Here is a 19,708-nt window from a genome sequence, read left to right on the forward strand (position 1 = left end):
AGATTAAGGACTGATGCAAGATGAAGAATCAAGTTAAGACTTCTTTTATGCTGTCTCAGATCCATCCTACAGAACTACATGAGGTGCAGCAGCAACAGTAGTATAATGTCAAGAACACTGTTTAGGACTAAATGAAAGGTCAAAAGACATCAGAGAAGTATAATGATTTAATGTTACATGTATTAACCATCTTTGAAGATGTAAGGTCTCCAGGTTTACATTTAAATATGTATAAAACTATATTAAGTACTGTACCAAAGGTTGAATTGCAGCATGACGTTGTTATTTTAAACACACCAAATGAAACGAACAGTCTTTTCTCCTTATCCCTGCATTAAGATTTGTATTATTGTATTACAGTTTTGATGTGCCACTGGAAATCAAGCACTGACATTCTGAAGGTTTTTTTCCTCTTAAGAGTTAATGAAACACCAAGAATGTACAGGGCTGAAGTTTATTACCACTGCCTTAAAGTAACCTAAACTTCTTTTATTTGCTTGAGGAAAAAAAAAATTGTGCAGTGCTTATCTGTTTAACAGACTTCCCCCTTTACCTTTGGACTGTTCTGTGCTTATCTAACATCATATGATAAGAGTCTGATTACTGTGTGTGTGTGTGTGTGTGTGTGTATATATATATTAGTCTTTGTTCTTCAAGCTTGGGTCCTCTACCAGAGGCCTGGGAGCTCAGGGGTCACTGCACCTAGTGCTCCGATTACCACTGGGACCACTGTTATCTTCACCTTCCATATCTTCTCTGAGACCCTGGTACTTCTCCAGCTTCTCATGTTCCTTCTTCCTGATGTTGCTGTCGTTCGGTATCGCTACATCCATCACTACGGCCGTCTTCCTTTGCTTGTCTACCACTACTATGTCCAGTTGGTTACCCACCACCATTTATGTCCGTCTGTACCTGGAAGTCCCACAGATGTTCCTGTACACTATGCCGCCCACTAGATTATGGTGTTCCATGTATACCCTGCCTGCTAGCATCTTGCACCCTGCTGTTATGTGCTGGATTGTCTCACGTGCATCTTTACACAGCCTGCACCTGGGGTCTTGCCTGGTGTGATAGACCCCAGCCTCTATTGATCTTGTGCTCAGAGCTTGTTCTTGTGCTGCCATGATTAGTGCCTCTGTGCCGTCTTTCAGTCCAGCTTTGTCCGGTCACTGGTAGGATACACCCCATGTAATTTATTTTACATGAATTAAAAATCTACTTTAGTCATTTTAACTGAAGATGTCACGATTAGCATTAGTTATGATTTTTTAGCTAATTACTGTTTGGGAAATATGTTCCTTGCTACCAGATACAGTTAGCATGTTCATACAAACAACTGAATGTAATAATACCCTAATTTGATACCTGAATCTGGCTAATGAAATTTGCACATTTCTGATTTAGTTTTGTCAGGCTGTAGACAGTTGAAAGAGTTTCCAATTATTACTTCACATGTAGTTTAAACACAGTTTTATCCAACACTATGGCCATGAAGGTGATGCTGAAGGAGATAGAGATTAAAAAAATATTAATAGTAAAAACAAACCAAAAAAACAACTTAATCTTTCTGTCCCTTTTAATAATAATAAAAAAAACAATTACACGTGGGATACTTCTTATTTAGTTTTACAATATCTACAATTATATTGTAATACATTGCTTTTGTTCACTTTAGTTTCATCGCATTTCTTATTTCTCATAATCCCAGAATCCCAAAGCTTTGCAAACTATATTGCAAAAAGAGGAATAGTTCTTCTTTAATGACCACTTATTCTCAGAGGACGACCACAAGTATTATCTACTAGAATTGATAGTGGTGTGTATATCTGTACACGTACACACCACTTTCATTTCTGATAAATCTGTGAGCAAGTGGAAAAACTTTGCCTCAACACAGCACTCTTAGTCACAGTTATCTTTCTGTCTCTGCTGTTTGAGATAAACTTTCAGGAAGTACTTTCAGGTACTGTGAACAATTCTGTCGATGCTCTCCTGGATGTCAGCCATCTTCTTCAACACTTGATTGACTTTGGTTTCATCAAACTCCAGACACACAAACTCTGAGTCCTGAGAAAGACAAAAGAACAGAGGTGTTAGAGGCCAGTGAACGGATTGAACATAATGGGTCAGCAACAACGATATTTCCAAAAAGAATTTAAATATTATTTTCCAAAACAATGATTCAGTCTACTTCTTAATCAATAAATAATTACTGAAGGAAGCAATATAATATTCCCTGCGCATCATTCAGTGATTGCGGATAAAAATAGAAAAACTTTGGTTTAATTCCTAGTGTGAAGCTGAAGAAAAACAGGGGATTCTGCAGTGATGATGGGCATCCTATCATTAGGCCTTTTCTGGGATTCAAGACTTGAAAGACACCTTAGCAATTCATTTCACCAGTTACCAGTCTCCTCCACCTTCTTCCTCAGCCTTTGAGCTTTTATTAGCTACATTTAAATTGACTTGAATGGGGCAATAATACTGCTGAACAGTAGTTCAGTGGCATTGTGCACATTGAGAGTATGTGCTGCTCTGGTCTGCCGATCTGCTTTCTCTGAGCTAAGGAACCTGCAGAAAAAAAATACACCAAAAAGAATAGACTCCTCAGTGTCAGCAGCTGCTCAGCGGTACAGCACATTAAGTCATCTTAAACTATGTTTCATTCTGTATCCAAAATATATGAAAAACAGTCATGCAGGCTTTGGCATTTACACCATGGTTGACTGAGCCACTTCCTGTCAGGTCATTATGCATTCTAAATCAGACAGCAAGTCATAGGAAATGACACCAGCATCAACTCTACACATTAATATCAGCTTTGTATGGTGCTAAAGCAATTATTTGACTGCAGTCTGTACATCCATGAGGACATATAGCATACCTAGTTTGGTTCCAAATGTGACAAGAACTAGAACTACAAGGGTACTTCATGATAAAACAGTAATAGTTCTTGCAGGTAGAAGAATCATAGCTGCACGTAAAAATGCAGCTGCATGTATATACTGCATTATATACATGCAGTATATAATGTATATGTTGCAGAAACTCAGAGGACCAGAAATCCTGGTAGTCTGGACATTGCTGATTACACACACACACACACACACACACACACACACACACTGCTATGGTCATGTGGGCTCATAGCAACGTAAATGTGATTTCCTATGACTTTTACTGACAAATGGATTTCTTCACAAAGCAACAACAGCTTAAATCAATCAGAGGCAAAAAATCAAGGCCATAGACATGATCCAACTTTTAAATTCTTTACAGTCTCTTTATGTAGAGGTAGAAGTGCCTGTGGCAGTATAGATTTGGGGTTTTTTTTTTCTATTATTACAATATTGAATTGTTTAAAAAGCAAATATCCAACAGTGATCCAAAATTTAAAGAAGGCAATGCTCCTTCTCCTAAATCTGAATATACATTTGAATACACTACAAAGGTAAGCTAATATTACCACTTTTACAGAACTTTTTTTCAGCTCTAAAACTGTTCAGGGCACAGAGTAAATTTAAACCTCTCATGGGACTGAGGCTCACTAAAGTACGGCCACACTGAAACCTGCTCTTTCAGCTGTAGTTAATTAGACAGAATGACACCACCATGAGGTTAGTTCCATAATGGCCTCTCCGTTTCACCCCAAAGGTTACAGAACCAGTTATGGAATGGATATCAGTCAAATCATAAATGGGTACTTAGAGTTGATGTTGCATAACAGTAAATGACAAAGCTATTGCTGTCAAACTCTACTGGACAGAGTATAGTTACGTCCCACCCATATCGAAAGGCCAAAACAATTCATGACTCTCCCCTGGCTTTATGATGTGTAAATGCGCTTACATGTCCATTTGAACTGCTAGCAATAAACTCATAAATGTGTGGAGTGCTGCAGTAAAGAAGCGGTGCGGTGGTTAGTACCATACCCCACAACAAGAAGTTCCTGGGTTTGAATCCAGTCTAGAGTCTTTCTGTGTGGCGTCTGAGACTCAGTATACCTATATTTATATCTCTAATGATTTCAGGCTACTAAAGGCATCTTAATAGTGTTTCAGTCCTTTGTAACATATTATAGCCCTCACTTTTCCCCTTGAGCTAATGTAATTTTCAAAATATGATCATTTGTGCTCCAGCTCTGCTTTGAGAAAATACTGTCAAACATCCACAAACTCAAATCCTGAAGCATAATTAATCGGCATATATAAAATTTTTGGTCTTTCTAATGTGATTGTATGTCTTGATGCATGAAACCAGCCCACTAGGGATACATCTTTCACCATCTTACAATGCTGTGATTGCAGCCAATCTCCAACTCTCTGTAAATGGTACTCATGGCCATTGATCAGTGGGCTTTGATCAGTGGTCATGAGAATTTGCACAATTACGATGAAGGAACTGTCCTTCCGGGCTGGTTTCAGTCATTATGCAAATGTACTGTTTATAAGGTTGGGGAAACCTGCAGTCAGCTGAGACTGAAGAAGTCACCTGGATGAGTGACGAAACGTTTCTCCCACTGAAAACGCTACGTCCAGATGAACAGAATAAACTTTTGGAGATAATGGGATTGTACTATTAGAAAAGTCATTTAGGATACTTTATAGTTTTAATTATGGTGGCACATTTATTTTTAACAAAAATGAAAACAGGCGAACGTAAATTAGCACCTCACTACATCCTTGGAAGCTAAGAATGATAGTTTGCGTCAAAGAAAAAAAAAAAAGAAACTGGAACTATAGCTTACTTGTCCTGTTCTGCCGAGCTCGAGCTCCACCAGGGCGACTGGGCCGCTGTGAGCTGTTCCCCGTCTGCTGGCTGCAGCCTGGAGATCCACTCTCCAGGAAAGGCCCCTGAGGCTGGGCTCCCAGCGGCTATGAGCCACCAAACTTTCCTTAACTCGAACTCGTTGGCTCTTCCAGAAACGAGAGAGTGCAGCGGCCTGTTCAGCGCTCAAGCCACCACCACCTTGTTTCTTGGTCTTAGCTGTGAGGAAGGCCTCCAGCTGGGCATGGTCCATGTCTGCTGTGGCGATGGACTGAGAGATGCAGAAAAGAGGACGATGAAATTCAACAAACCTGGAGCTCTAATGTCTTGTAATCATATCGCTACAGCAGTGTCGTGTGGTGACTTTTATGAAAAGGCAAGCAGTTTACTTTAATACTTATATAATACTACTAATATTGATAAATACTTTGCTTCATTTTAAGACTTTTTAAGGACCGGTTTATTTTTTATTATGACTTGATATAAAATTAGAACTTAAAGAGTGTGTACTTTCTTTTTACCTTTACTGTTTCCAAAACAAGAAGTATTTTCCCCATGACATTTATTTGGAAGCCTCATGTAACCAAAGTGGGTGCATTTTAACTGGACAGTGTATTCGGTCTTTCTATACATTCAGACAGTCTGTACTTTTGACATTTGTATTTTCCCTGTTTGGGCAAATCTGCCCCGAAAAATACCTTTCACAGGCACTTCATTTGTTTCCAAAAAAACCCCAACTCCTCCACAACAAAAAAAAATATATATATATTTTGGGCATTGTAGGTACTGAGTAGGATATTCATGTTAGTGCTGCCCCCTATTGACAAAAGAGAAGAACCAGTGGAAAAATTACAAACCAGTAAATGGTTTGTCACCCTTACCTTAAACATTACAAAAATAATAATACATTTTAAATGTTTTAAATTCTTTCAAATTTAAGACAGTCCAGTCAGGATTTAGCTATTTTATCTGAAAACAATGTGTTAAGCTGTTATTGAATGGAATATTTCTGCCTAGCATGGAGTAAAAACATTAAATGTATTTAAAGACACTAGTCAAACAAAAATCCATTGATAAAAACATAGAAGGAAAAGGAGGAAAAGAAAAAAGAAAGAGTGACATAATAACATTTAAAGTTATAAGTAGTAAGTCTGTTTAAACAGCATTTTTATGAGATTTTTTGAGATATTTTATCACGGCTGTTACAGTGGCTTGCAAACTTGAATTTTTCCACATTTTGTCACATTACAGCCACAAACATGAATCAATTTTATTGGAATTCCACAGGAAAGACCAACACAAAGTGGTGCACACTTGAGAAGTGGAACGAAAATCATACATGATTCCAAACATTGTTTACAAATAAATAACTGCAAAGTGGGGTGTGTGTAATTATTCAGCCCCCTGAGTCAATACTTTGTAGAACCACCTTTTGCTGCAATTACAGCTGCCAGTCTTTTAGGGTCTGTCTCTACCAGCTTTGCACATCTACAGACTGTTCTCTAGGTTCTGTCTGTCAGTATAACAAGAAGTCGGCCATCTTGGATACAACTTTTGTTTTTTCAATAGGAAGAGGGCCATGTGACACATCAAACTTATTGGTAATGTCACAAGAAAAACAATGGTGTGCTTGGTTTCAACGTAACTTTATTCTTTGAGTTATTTACAAGTTTCTCTTTGTTCACAGCCATTGACATGTCGAAGAGGTTAACACATGAGGAGCAGATCGAAATTGTGTTGATATCTGGTGAACGCAGTAACCGAGTCATTGCAGCAGATTTCAATGCAAGACACCCTACGAGACCACCCATCTCCCATGCTACAGTTAGCAAACTGCTTGCTAACTTTCGTGAAACTGGTTCAGTGTTGGATTTGCCAAAATGTGGACGCAAGAAAAATGTCACTAATGAAGTAACATCAGTGGCTGTCCCAGCTTCATTCAGCAAGAGCCCACAGCGTAGCACTCGCCACATGTCACTGGAGAGTGGCATTAGTTGAACATCCCTTCGGCGGATATTAGCTACTCACAAATGGCACCCTTACAAACTCCAGCTACTGCAGCATCTCAGCGAGGATGACCCAGATCGGCGCACAGAATTTGCAGAATGGGCAAAACACAAATTGGAACAGGACCCTCAGTTCACGCAGAAGATTTTGTTCAGTGATGAGGCAAACTTTTATGTGAATGGTGAAGTTAACAAACAAAACCACCGCTATTGGTCTGACACTAACCCACATTGGATGGATCCCTCCAAGACTGTTGGAGCAACAAAAGTGATGGTTTCAAGTTACGTTGAAACCAAGCACACCATTGTTTTTCTTGTGACATTACCAATAGGTTTGATGTGTCACATGACCCTCTTCCTATTGAAAAAACAAAAGTTGTATCCAAGATGGCCGACTTCTAAATGTCCACCATGGTCACTACCCATCTTGAGGAGTTTGCCCCCTCACATATACTAATGTGTCACATTAGTATATATTGCGCTTTTACTAGTCCCTAAGGACCCCAAAGCGCTTTACATATCCAAATTGGAAATTATTCTTTTATGATTATTCTTTTTCACCCATTCACGCACACATTCACACACTAAGGAGCTGACATCCCCTACCCCCAACATAGGTTAGCCTTATGTTGCCTTGTACATAAAAGAATAATTTCCAATTTCTTCCTGGCAATGAGGCAAGCAACCCATTTGACTCAATCATTGCTTCACTTGTACTGGAAGCAACCCAAGGCCAAAGTACTGAAATAGCAGAAACTACAGAAAGCTGACTTTAAATGCTGGGAGTCCAAACATGGCGACACTCATCCATAAAAAGAAAGACAGTTCATTTGACAGATGTGTTCATGAAGACTTCTTCGTTCGGCCGCTCTTTTAAGAGAGAAACATTCGGACAATGTTCTGAGTTGCGTTTTAACAGATATTCTCACGGTGCCTCTCATTAATGTGTGTTTGTTTGCGTGTTGTGCATTTCTGCATGGGCACAAGCATGCACTATCACGCAGACGCAACCCTTTCTCCTAAACTGAAGTGAATATTAGTGAAAAGAGCAGAATTGCTTGGTCTCGACTGCCACTTCAGCATCAGGATCATCAGTAGTGCAGGGTGCCGTGTTGCATTACCTTTAAAAGGCCTTTCATTTTGTCGTGCAAAGCTGTGAACTCGTCTGGCGACATCTCGGGGTAGAGCTCGCTTTTCAGCAGCTCCTCTGTGATCTCGCTGTTGTTGTAATATACTTTCTGTGCGATTCCATTTAACAAGCTGCTCAGAGACTTCATCGCGTCTACTTCCGCCATGTTTGCTCTTGTGGTCACATGAATTGCAGTACAACACGGCATTGTGGGACTTGTAGTTGCAGATTCCGACGGCAGCGCTTGACATGTATCGTTTCATCCAAGCCTCCTAAAGCGAACATCAGAAACTTTGCTAGACAAATTGTGAAAAATCATTTGCAGTTACAAGGCCAATTTACCAGATAAAATGAAGCAATTGATTTATGTTAAAACGAGCAACATGCTGAGTTTTATCAGATGTTTTGACAGTGCGCATTAGTGTGGATTTGAAAAGATTTCTACATTTGTGTGTGCATAAGCACAAATAGGAGTATTATGCACATATGAACATAGTCGTGCACATATGAGCCCATGTTCACTGAGAAGGGAAAAAGGTGAAACAGGCATGCTTATGTAATATATACCAAACTAAAGTTAAACTAGTAACTACAGACAATATGTCTAAAAGAAAGGAACAAAGACTGGAGAAGAATTTCAGAAAGCAACAAGGAGCTAGAAAGGGTGTCAGCAAAAGAAGGGACAAATCTACAGTTAGTTAGAAAAGAAGATAAGAGCTCTTTACAGAGAGACTGTCAAGAGAGACCAAAAGAGAAGAAAAAAAGAGAAAATATAGACATTTTTTAAATGGCCTGAAATATCCCATGTTTTTTAAAATGTGTTATTTATTTAAATCTTTAATGCATTTTAAAAGCAATGCTGCAGAATTATTAAATCAAGAGCATTTAGACATTGATTCAATTCATTTGAATCACATTGCAGTCTGACTATCCATTTTTACTGATTAGCTGGCCTATTTCACCTGAACAATGTCCATCTAAAAAAAGAAATAAAAAGTGAAACAGTAATGTCAGTACAAACTGTAGTGACTGAGGAGTAATATTTTGATAAAATAGCTTTAACAGAAAACATGTATAAAATGGCTAAATGTTATATGCAATGCACTATCCTGTTCATTGAACACATAACTTTAAATGTCATGAGTAATAGTTCAGAGAATTTGGTTTCAGGATATACAGAAAGTGCAGTCCTTTATTTATCAAAGCAAGTCTAATAGTACCATAACACAGGAGTTTCCAAATGATTGACACAGAGACCAGAATGCATGCCAAGCCAAGCTTTAATCAGGAAGAGCAGAACATTAAAGTTTTGATAATGTTTAATCTTTGACTAAATGAAATAGTAGTCAAATCTCTTTAAAGTCCCTGTTTTGTGACTCCAATTCATGATTCAAGACAAAAGTTTCAAGTTGATTGCTCCTACCACAGATCTGTAAGAATGTTTCACAAAAGCTCATTAAATCAGTAAAAGGTTGTAAAATTCTTAAAGTGGACATATTCTTTAAATTTCTAGTGTCATGTTTCTTTTTATTATTTTCAAATGTATTTTATTCTTTTTTTAAACCAACATTTTCTGGCAGCTCCTTGAAGGTTTAAACAGCAGGTCACATGGGACATGATCATATTAACTCACTGACAAGTTCGAAAGCAAGTTATTTTGTTTATAAAGGCCAAAAAATGAGAGTTATGCTAGCATAAAAAACAACAACTAAATCTATGAAAAGGAAAAATAATGCAGTTTCTCAGAGGATCTTCCTAGCTTCACTGGGTTACTTGTCAGAGTTTAAGGCTATGACAGACCTGTTTTACCTTAACCATGTCATCCCCCATTTCCCTCTACGTTTACCACCTCTTCTACTCTTGTTGCGTCCGTTGCGTTTGCTTCCTCTTCTGCCTTTGCCCTGTTTTCTGCCTTGCTTGCTTCCATTTCTACGTCTACCTCCTCGTCCAAGCTTGCTTCCTTTTCTACCTGGGCCTCTTCGTCTAAGCTTGCTGCCTTTTTGACGCCGGCCTCCTCGTCCAAGCTTGCTTCCTTTTCTACCTGGGCCTCTTCGTCTAAGCTTGCTGCCTTTTTGACGTCGGCCTCCTCGTCCAAGCTTGCTTCCTTTTCTACCTGGGCCTCTTCGTCTAAGCTTGCTGCCTTTTTGACGTCGGCCTCCTCGTCCAAGCTTGCTTCCTTTTCTACCTGGGCCTCTTCGTCCAAGCTTGCTTCCTTTTCTACCTGGGCCTCTTCGTCTAAGCTTGCTGCCTTTTTGACGTCGGCCTCCTCGTCCAAGCTTGCTTCCTTTTCTACCTGGGCCTCTTCGTCTAAGCTTGCTGCCTTTTTGACGCCGGCCTCCTCGTCCAAGCTTGCTTCCTTTTCTACCTGGGCCTCTTCGTCTAAGCTTGCTGCCTTTTTGACGTCGGCCTCCTCGTCCAAGCTTGCTTCCTTTTCTACCTGGGCCTCTTCGTCTAAGCTTGCTGCCTTTTTGACGTCGGCCTCCTCGTCCAAGCTTGCTTCCTTTTCTACCTGGGCCTCTTCGTCTAAGCTTGCTGCCTTTTTGACGTCGGCCTCCTCGTCCAAGCTTGCTTCCTTTTCTACCTGGGCCTCTTCGTCTAAGCTTGCTGCCTTTTTGACGTCGGCCTCCTCGTCCAAGCTTGCTTCCTTTTCTACCTGGGCCTCTTCGTCCAAGCTTGCTTCCTTTTCTACCTGGGCCTCTTCGTCCAAGCTTGCTTCCTTTTCTACCTGGGCCTCTTCGTCTAAACTTGCTTCGTTTTTTACATCGACCTCCTCCTCTAAGCTTGCTGCCTCCCCTGCGTTTGAAGCTTCCTCTTTGATTTCCTTTGCACTTGCTCATTTGACCCTCTTTTCCCCTACCTGAGCCTGGAGGTATCCCACTGTCTATGTCAGTGCCTATGTCAGTCCCTATACCAGTGCCTATACCCGTGCCTATGTCATTGCCTATGTCATTGCCTATACCCGTGCCTATGTCATTGCCTATGTCATTGCCTATGTCATTGCCTAGACCAGTGCCTATACCCGTGCCTATGTCATTGCCTATGTCATTGCCTATGTCATTGCCTAGACCAGTGTCAAGGCCTGGTTTAGGTGTTTCTACATCTGTACCTTGTTCTTGACTTGACAGGGCTGGGTTTGCAACACATGTGGGTGTAACATCTCCCCCCGAGGAGCATCTTGTGCACTGAAAAGCATCATCTCCAGGTGCATAACAACGATATATGTTGTTAAGCCCAAGTTTGGTAATCTCAAGATTCTTAAATGATTGAGTCAGCTGAGATGTGTCTGAAGCAGGAACATCAGCTACATTAGAAAAAACAAACGCATAACCGCTCCAGTTATTAGTGATATCACTAATGTTCAAAGTGATACCTTCGTCATTTGAAATTGGAGAGTTTTCAGAGTAGATGACGAGAACGTTACCCTCACTACTGTTTATGAATGGTTGTATGTTATGAAGAACATGTGATAGTGCCTGTGACTGTGTCGCTGCCACCACCCTGGTGCCTTTGTACACTTGGTCCTGTGAAATGGCTCCTGTCACGCTGTCTGCTGGGTCATTCTGAAGGACTTCTTGGAGACTGCTTGGATCTTGATTCTGTGGGATGTTCAAAGCCATGCTGAAGGAATCACCTAGTTCATACCTGCCAAAAATATAATATAATAAGTATAAACTGCACACTAAATTTGGACTACCAGTGATGATCTGGGCTTTGTCAGTGAGTTGTAAAAGTATATTTTGCATTGAGTGTCTCGAGGGTACCAGGGAAAAAGAAAAAAAAAGAGCCGTAAATGCCTCACACAGATGATTAAAATGTATTTTATGGGACACTAATGGGACACTAGACATAACAAGCAATCCTCTGCATCAAATTCTTTTTTTTTTCTCTTTTTTTTAAAGTTCCATATTAAAAAACAAGTTCATTTTATGGTACATTTTATTCTAACGAATAACAAAAGACCCTGAGCAACCTCGGAGTCCAATTATTGATCTACTATATATAACCTGAGGCATAGCTGGACTGGCCATCGGGCATACCGGGCAAATGCCCGGTGGGCCGATGGTGATTTTTAGTTTTCTTTACGTTGTCAGCTGCCTCTTCTTCTCTCATTCTCTCCCCCCTCCCTCTCCTGTTGCTACTTCAATCATGAAACTGATCAATGATCAGCTGATCTGCTTTTCTCTCTTCTTTGTTTATCGCCCACTTTGTGCCAGAAAGAGGAAACCAGCAGATGTCGCGCTAAACAACAGCAGCACGTTTAAGCTTGATCAGCTGTTGTTAGAATTTATTTAATATTACTTTCTAGTATCAGCTGATGTTTGCTGGAGCCACAGCTGTAAAGCTGCTGGTCATGATGTCGGTTTGGTTATCTGGTGAGATGGAAACATGAAGATGAAACCAGGAGATGTCCTTACTGGATCATCAGAGCTGAACAGGTGATGGAGAAACAGGTTTACCTTTTAGGTGACATGAATGAGTTGAAGGGAAGTTATGAACTGTTTCTGAGAGACAAATAACACCAGGATCCTTTTCTATGTAGCTGACAGCTGGTAACTGTGCAGGGGCGGATCTAGCAAAGTGTTGCCAGGGGGCCAGGAAGGGCATTAACAGGGAGAGGGGGGCACAAAGAAATACTTTTCTTTCTTACTCTCATTTAAAATGTCTCGCTTTTAAAAAATAATAATCTGAATCTTAAAACCAAAGTTTTTATCTGATATAAAATGTATAGAAATCATACATATACCAACAAGACAGCGTACTGTTACAACGGCGTTTGTTTTCATTCAAAGGCTTCATGGCTTTACCTATAATACCTGGTGGGCCGGTGTCTAGTCAAAATGCCCGGGATGATTTTTTTGTCTCAGTCCAGCCCTGGCCTCAGGTCAATCAGGTCTCACACTCACAATCCAAAACTCATAAACAGCTTCTTCCAAAGGATAGTTCGTACTGTTAACAATCCACCCCTGCCCACCCAGATCACCAGTCTGAGTAACCCTCATCACTCAGGCCACTCACACGGACTGTATTCAGACCAAATCTTACTTTGCACTACTTACAAGCACTTTGCAATTATTTTATTCTCCAAAGTTATTTTTGTATATATGTCTCTTGTTTGCTATTTATTCCTGCTGTCTAATAATTAGATGTTATTCCTGCACACTTGACATGGAGCACCCATAATTTTGTTGTACGTGTACATTGTATTCTATATATACTATTACTATAGATTTTCATTAACAATTACTTACTACTATTACTATTAATAATAATAATAGTGATATCATTATTAAACTAAAACATACTATTGCAAATTAATAAATAATAATAATAATAATAATAATCTTTTATTAGGATTTAAAGCTCATTATAATCACTTTAAACAACAGAAAAACTGCAGTGTAAAATAAAGTCACATACTTTATTTCATGTATAGTTGTAATACAAAGGCTGAAGTCATAGAGAGATGTCTTGCCTTCAGGTGACTCAACAGATCGATAATAGCACAAGCAGATTAGAAGAGCAGTGATTAGATATAATATCACACATAAAAACCCCAAAACCCCACTTTTGTCAACTCACTTGTTCTTGACAGCTGCTACAATGTTCGTGAGCCAGTCCTGGTTTACAGCAGCCAAAATGTTTGGAGGAGACAGGAAGAAGGCTGGCACCATCACCAGCCAGCACAGGCCAGCCATCTAATCAGATCAGATTTAACAACACAGTGGTTTTCACAAACAAAACTGTTGTGTCTTAACCAATAAACCATAACAATCATAACAATTAAACCAAGTGAATGTTTTAAGGAAACAACACAAACATTTAACATGATATCGAGCTGCCTCACTTACCTTCACATGTGTTGCCAGCTACTTCTGGTTATAATACCCTGTTGAAATAACACAAATAAACCTTTTTATGTAGATCAATAGTTAGTTTATAAATTAATTCATCAGTTTACAGAACAATCAGTTTGCAATACTTGACAGTTTTTTATGCAGAAATGCAAAGCATACAAGCTTTCAACTTTTCATTGATGGTGTTTATCACATTTTTATTCCGGTTTTGCACTTTCTTTGAAATTTTGTTTCATAAAAATATTAATCAAGGAAATTACCAACAGGTGACAAAAACAGACAATGACAAAAAGTAGTTGAACAGCTTGATTTTTACCAGCAAAAATTAAAAAAATCTAAAAGCAAAAAACTTTATTGCTTTACCTTTTTTGGAAAAAGAGACGATGTCAATACCTCCTGGTTAATTTCAAGTGTGTAAAAGGGAGATGCTAAAAACGTAGACACAGTACCGGGGAAGTTTTGGTTTTTTATAGAGAACAAAGTGACCACCCCCTGGTAGGCACACCATAACCATATTTGAACATGTCTGTAGAAAACTATGAAATCAGTATGTGATAATAGATAGAAAAAAAATTGCTTTTTTATTTGTCATCTTCATTTTGGAGGAGAAAAAAATAACAGAAAGAGAGAAATTCAACTAAAGAGGAAGAAAACATTTAGGTTTTTGACCACATCATGACTAAGATGTTTTTGCAGAGATGCAGAGAACAATGCACAGAAAACAGAGATAAAGATAATAGCTAAACTAAAAGCTGGAAAAGAAGCTATGGACATGCGAGGTGTTATTGCAGTTACAGTGCATAATTTTTTGAAGAAATGTTAATTTCGTTTTCTCTGTTTGCTGCTGGAATCATGTTTATATATTTCCACTGTAAGGACTCATCACTAGGATGAGTGATGAAATGTTTCTCCCACTAAAAACATGTTGTCCACATGAACAGAATCAGCTTTTTGGGATTTCACAGATTACTTTAAATTTCTAAAGTAATTTGCAGACATTTTTAAACAATTTAAGTTTAGGAAGAGAAAATGTTTTGCTCTGGGAGTTCAAACAGAAAATAATTCAACAGAAATGATGACAGCATAACAGATATAAATTAAGAAATCCTTCTCTACCTCTTGTGCATACTACAAAATTGCGACCTGTTTGCATCGTTGCTCTCAAAACACTTATTAGACTTCTTGGTCATAATATGCCATAAAAGCAGAATATACTGATTAACACAAGGATAAGACCTACAATAAACAACATCCAATAACCCACAGTGACTAGAATTCTGCTGTATGTAGACTCATTTTCATAACTCTGACAGTCTGTGCATTGCCTCAGTTGTTTCTGAAACCTTGTGTCTCCTCTGTTTTAGTAAAAGCAGCTATTGTTCATGGTTTTTTTTCTGTCAAGTTTTGCTCATGATGGGAGCAACAAAAAGAATTCAGTGCAGAATTATAAGTGAGTCTTATCAAACAGCATGTTTCTGCTTTTCATCACGTGAGGGGAAACAAAATAAATATAGGCTTATAGTGTTGATGCTGAGCTGTAGCACACAAAGAGCATCCTCACTTAGCTCCTCCTGTTCTCCAGATGGCTCAGCCTCTGTGTGGGGTGATGGTGATGGTGTCCTAGGTTGACCTATTTGCTCTGTAAGCAAACTGGTAGGGGTCGAGGGAGGGGGATAGAGAGTTTCTGGTGTGCTGCGACACTTTCCGCTCAAAACACTTCATGACTTCAGACGTGAGGGCTATAGTTCTGTAGATTACTGAAAAGACATGAACAGGAAACAGATGGATGAAGAAATTAGACAAAACTTAAGTAGATATGGAAAATATTGACAGTGTTTTACATGTGTATGTGTTATGTTTGCCTACTGGTGGTGGTCAGAGGGCCCGGTGGCGCCAGTGTCCGGCAGCCTCGCCTCTGTCAGTGCACCCCAGGGCAGCTGTGTGAATGTGTGTGTGAATAGGTGAATGACTGAATGTAGTGTAAAGCGCTTTGGGGTCCTTAGGGACTGAGTAAAGCGCTATACAAATGCAGGCCGTTTACCATTTACAGTGGGGCAAAAATGTATTTAGTCAGCCACCGATTGTGCAAGTTCCCCCACCTAAAATGATGACAGAGGTCAGTAATTTGCACCAGAGGTACACTTCAACTGTGAGAGACAGAATGTGAAAAAAAAAAAAAAAAAAAAAAAAAAAAAAATCCATGAATTCACATGGTAGGATTTGTAAAGAATTTATTCGTAAATCAGGGTGGAAAATAAGTATTTGGTCAATAACAAAAATACAACTCAATACTTTGTAACATAACCTTTGTTGGCAATAACAGAGGTCAAACGTTTACTATAGGTCTTTACCAGGTTTGCACACACAGTAGCTGGTATTTTGGCCCATTCCTCCATGCAGATCTTCTCGAGAGCAGTGATGTTTTGGGGCTGTCGCCGAGCAACACAGACTTTCAACTCCCGCCACAGATTTTCTATGGGGTTGAGGTCTGGAGACTGGCTAGGCCACTCCAGGACTTTCAAATGCTTCTTACGGAGCCACTCCTTTGTTGCCCGGGCGGTGTGTTTTGGATCATTGTCATGTTGGAAGACCCAGCCTCGTTTCATCTTCAAAGTTCTCACTGATGGAAGGAGGTTTTGGCTCAAAATCTCACGATACATGGCCCCATTCATTCTGTCCTTAACACGGATCAGTCGTCCTGTCCCCTTGGCAGAAAAACAGCCCCATAGCATGATGTTTCCACCCCCATGCTTCACAGTAGGTATGGTGTTCTTGGGATGCAACTCAGTATTCTTCTTCCTCCAAACACGACGAGTTGAGTTTATACCAAAAAGTTCTACTTTGGTTTCATCTGACCACATGACATTCTCCCAATCCTCTGCTGTATCATCCATGTGCTCTCTGGCAAACTTCAGACGGGCCTGGACATGCACTGGCTTCAGCAGCGGAACACGTCTGGCACTGCGGGATTTGATTCCCTGCCGTTGTAGTGTGTTACTGATGGTGACCTTTGTTACTTTGGTCCCAGCTCTCTGCAGGTCATTCACCAGGTCCCCCCGTGTGGTTCTGGGATCTTTGCTCACCGTTCTCATGATCATTTTGACCCCACGGGATGAGATCTTGCGTGGAGCCCCAGATCGAGGGAGATTATCAGTGGTCTTGTATGTCTTCCATTTTCTGATGATTGCTCCCACAGTTGATTTTTTTCACACCAAGCTGCTTGCCTATTGTAGATTCACTCTTCCCAGTCTGGTGCAGGTCTACAATACTTTTCCTGGTGTCCTTCGAAAGCTCTTTGGTCTTGGCCATGGCGGCGTTTGGAGTCTGACTGTTTGAGGCTGTGGACAGGTGTCTTTTATACAGATGATGAGTTCAAACAGGTGCCATTCATACAGGTAACGAGTGGGGGACAGAAAAGCTTCTTACAGAAGACGTTACAGGTCTGTGAGAGCCAGAGATTTTCCTTGTTTGAGGTGACCAAATACTTATTTTCCACCCTAATTTACGAATAAATTCTTTACAAATCCTACCATGTGGATTCATGGATTTTTTCTTCACATTCTGTCTCTCACAGTTGAAGTGTACCTCTGGTGCAAATTACTGACCTCTGTCATCATTTTAGGTGGGGGAACTTGCACAATTGGTGGCTGACTAAATACTTTTTCCCCCACTGTATGGGGAAATAAACTATTGCTGCATGACCCAGTATGAGCTCGTTGAGCTGTGGCTTGGTGTCATTTGGAGATGAAGATAAGATAAAGACTTCTGCTTGATGGGTGACTAGTTCCTCTTTTAAATTTTGCCTCTTCATGGCTTCATGAGAAAAAGGCAAACAAAGATGTAGTCTGGGGCACAGGTTATATGCACATGGTTCATGGTACTGAAAGCATCTAGACCAAACTTCACTCCTTACCTCAACATTTTCTGGTGATAAACTTGATGTTGTGAACTGATGTGCTCTGTGAATGAAAAGAAAACTCATGAAGAACAAATGCTTTGTTCTTCATGAGTCATTCAGATTAATTCAAAGAGGAATTAATCTTAGCCAGAATGACGAGACTTTGATCAGGGCCTCTGATCTGCCACTTTCACCTTTGGTGCCCATGGAGCAAAGTTAGAGAGTCACACTGTTATATTTTCCCAAATGTTTTTGTTTCAACCACCATTTGGCAGACAGTAATGCAGAACACTCACATGAAGACTGAGTCTAGGGGGTTATTTACTAATGACAGGATCCAGAATTGTAGATGGCAAATTGCTGGCTGTCACATTTCAATGGGCTAGGTCACGTGTAGTACTCCAGGTAAGTACAGGGAGTGTGCTCAGCATGAACAACCACTAGAACTACTTTCTGCAGTCTGGCAGAAAATGGATGAATGAGCTGCGTAATAAAGATATGTTGATGAAACATTTCTACCAGTGAGATATGGAGCTGTAACTGTTTGGAAGGATTTCAGAAGCCATTGCATTCTTGTACCAGCACATAGTGTTATGATGTTTTTTTCATATTGTTCTGGCTATGATCTTATTAGGCACAATGCATCTTTACTGTCAGTGTGCTGATGTACCAGCCATGGCAATGTGTGGGAGTTTCCCCCCACGAGGGACAATTGACCACCTAATGATCCTCTACCTAATCACATGAGCCAAGGTGTGAAAACGGGTGTAGGTCACAATCAGCCAAGGTTTCGGGTGAGCTCATTGTGAAACCTAGCCCCACCCTATCATGTGATTTCCTGAGGTCAGATGGCCCAGGATGTGAGTGGGCGTTAAGGCGTCTGGGAAGGGATCTCAAAACTGGATTATAGATGGCAGACAGCTGGTGTCGTAAACCACCACCTCTGTTCATTTGTCACCCTAGTTTATATTTTTTTGTTTTTTTTATTACCCTGTTGTGTGTTACCGTTTCATGATTTATTTCATTTGTCACTCAAATCAAACAATATCTTCCATGTAAATGGGGCACACCATCAATTTAGGAGCCACTGCACAAAGTGAAGCCCCTAGCCAACATGACCAACATGCATACTCAAATAGAGAGGAAATTAAGGCCTACAGTGAAGATCTTGGAGTGATTGTAAATTGGTTTGAAGGATTTTGCATGACATAATTATATATTTTCCACTTTTCATGTGTTTTTTTGGAATACTAATAGATGCACAAGATGGGGTGATATTTGGCATGAAATGGCAATTGAATTGGACTGCAAAAATAAGTCAAGCCAACATGGCTTATGGGTGTCAAGCAAACACGCTTGTCCTGATCCCAATCCTGTCAGAGTCTCCTGCATGAGGTGGGAGATGTTGTCCAACAGGGATAAGTAAGTAAGTAAGTAAGTAAGTAAACTTTATTTATTAAGCGCTTTTCGCAGACAGGCAATCACAAAGCGCTGTACACAAATATTAAAATAAACAATAAAATCAATAGACATTATATACAATGTAAAAGATCAAATGTAAATAATGTAAAAAAAAAAAAAAAAAAAAAAAAAAAATAATGAGATGAGCTTAGTCACCATTCTCCTGTCACTCACCACTTCCAGTGGGTCCAGAGGGCATCCTAGAACAGAGCTGGCCCTCCAGATGAGTCTGTTCAGTCTCTTTCTGTCTGCTGCTGAATCGTGGTCAGCTGCAGGAAACTAAACAAGCATGTTGAGCTATCATCACGAGTCTTTAAGCTGCTGCCTTAGCATATAAGCAACATATCTTGATGCTTTGTAATATTATTTTCAAAATATGGAAGCTGTACAGAGTAATGCACCTGTAAATTTGTGAATACCTCATTAAGAATAATTCAGACTGCCTTTTAATCTATAATATAAACAGAAATATATTTGTTGGTGCTGAAAATTCATTAGTGGAAAAACTAACATTTCAGCTTAATTTGATTTGTATTTAGACTCTTTTAATCCAATTGGTCTTTTGAGTTAGCTTTGGTGATTACTTCCTCCA

The 19,708-nt window shown here is 39.8% G+C and overlaps 1 protein-coding gene and 2 long non-coding RNA genes across 3 annotated transcripts in view; 1 reads left to right on the forward strand and 2 right to left on the reverse strand.

Annotated features, from left to right (window-relative positions):
- The window catches only part of LOC308395376, a 291,287-nt gene that overhangs the window by 143,225 nt on the left and 128,354 nt on the right, over positions 1-19,708 (forward strand). The window lies entirely within an intron of this gene.
- On the reverse strand, positions 1,559-8,097 carry commd1 (copper metabolism (Murr1) domain containing 1). The gene is made up of 3 exons (XM_080881406.1): positions 7,895-8,097; positions 4,748-5,038; positions 1,559-2,067 (listed from the first exon to the last, which is right to left on the reverse strand). The coding sequence occupies exons 1-3, from the start codon at positions 8,066-8,068 to the stop codon at positions 1,960-1,962; spliced, it is 573 nt and encodes a 190-aa protein (XP_080737532.1). The 5' UTR covers positions 8,069-8,097; the 3' UTR covers positions 1,559-1,959.
- Positions 10,871-14,185, reverse strand: LOC308395665. Its single transcript, XR_013971431.1, has 4 exons — positions 14,121-14,185; positions 13,752-13,789; positions 13,483-13,598; positions 10,871-11,544 (listed from the first exon to the last, which is right to left on the reverse strand). It is a non-coding gene; the product is annotated as an uncharacterized lncRNA (long non-coding RNA).

This window comes from Rhamphochromis sp. 'chilingali' (genome assembly GCF_963969265.1).
Source record: "Rhamphochromis sp. 'chilingali' genome assembly, chromosome: 4".
NCBI lineage: Eukaryota > Metazoa > Chordata > Actinopteri > Cichliformes > Cichlidae > Rhamphochromis > Rhamphochromis sp. 'chilingali'.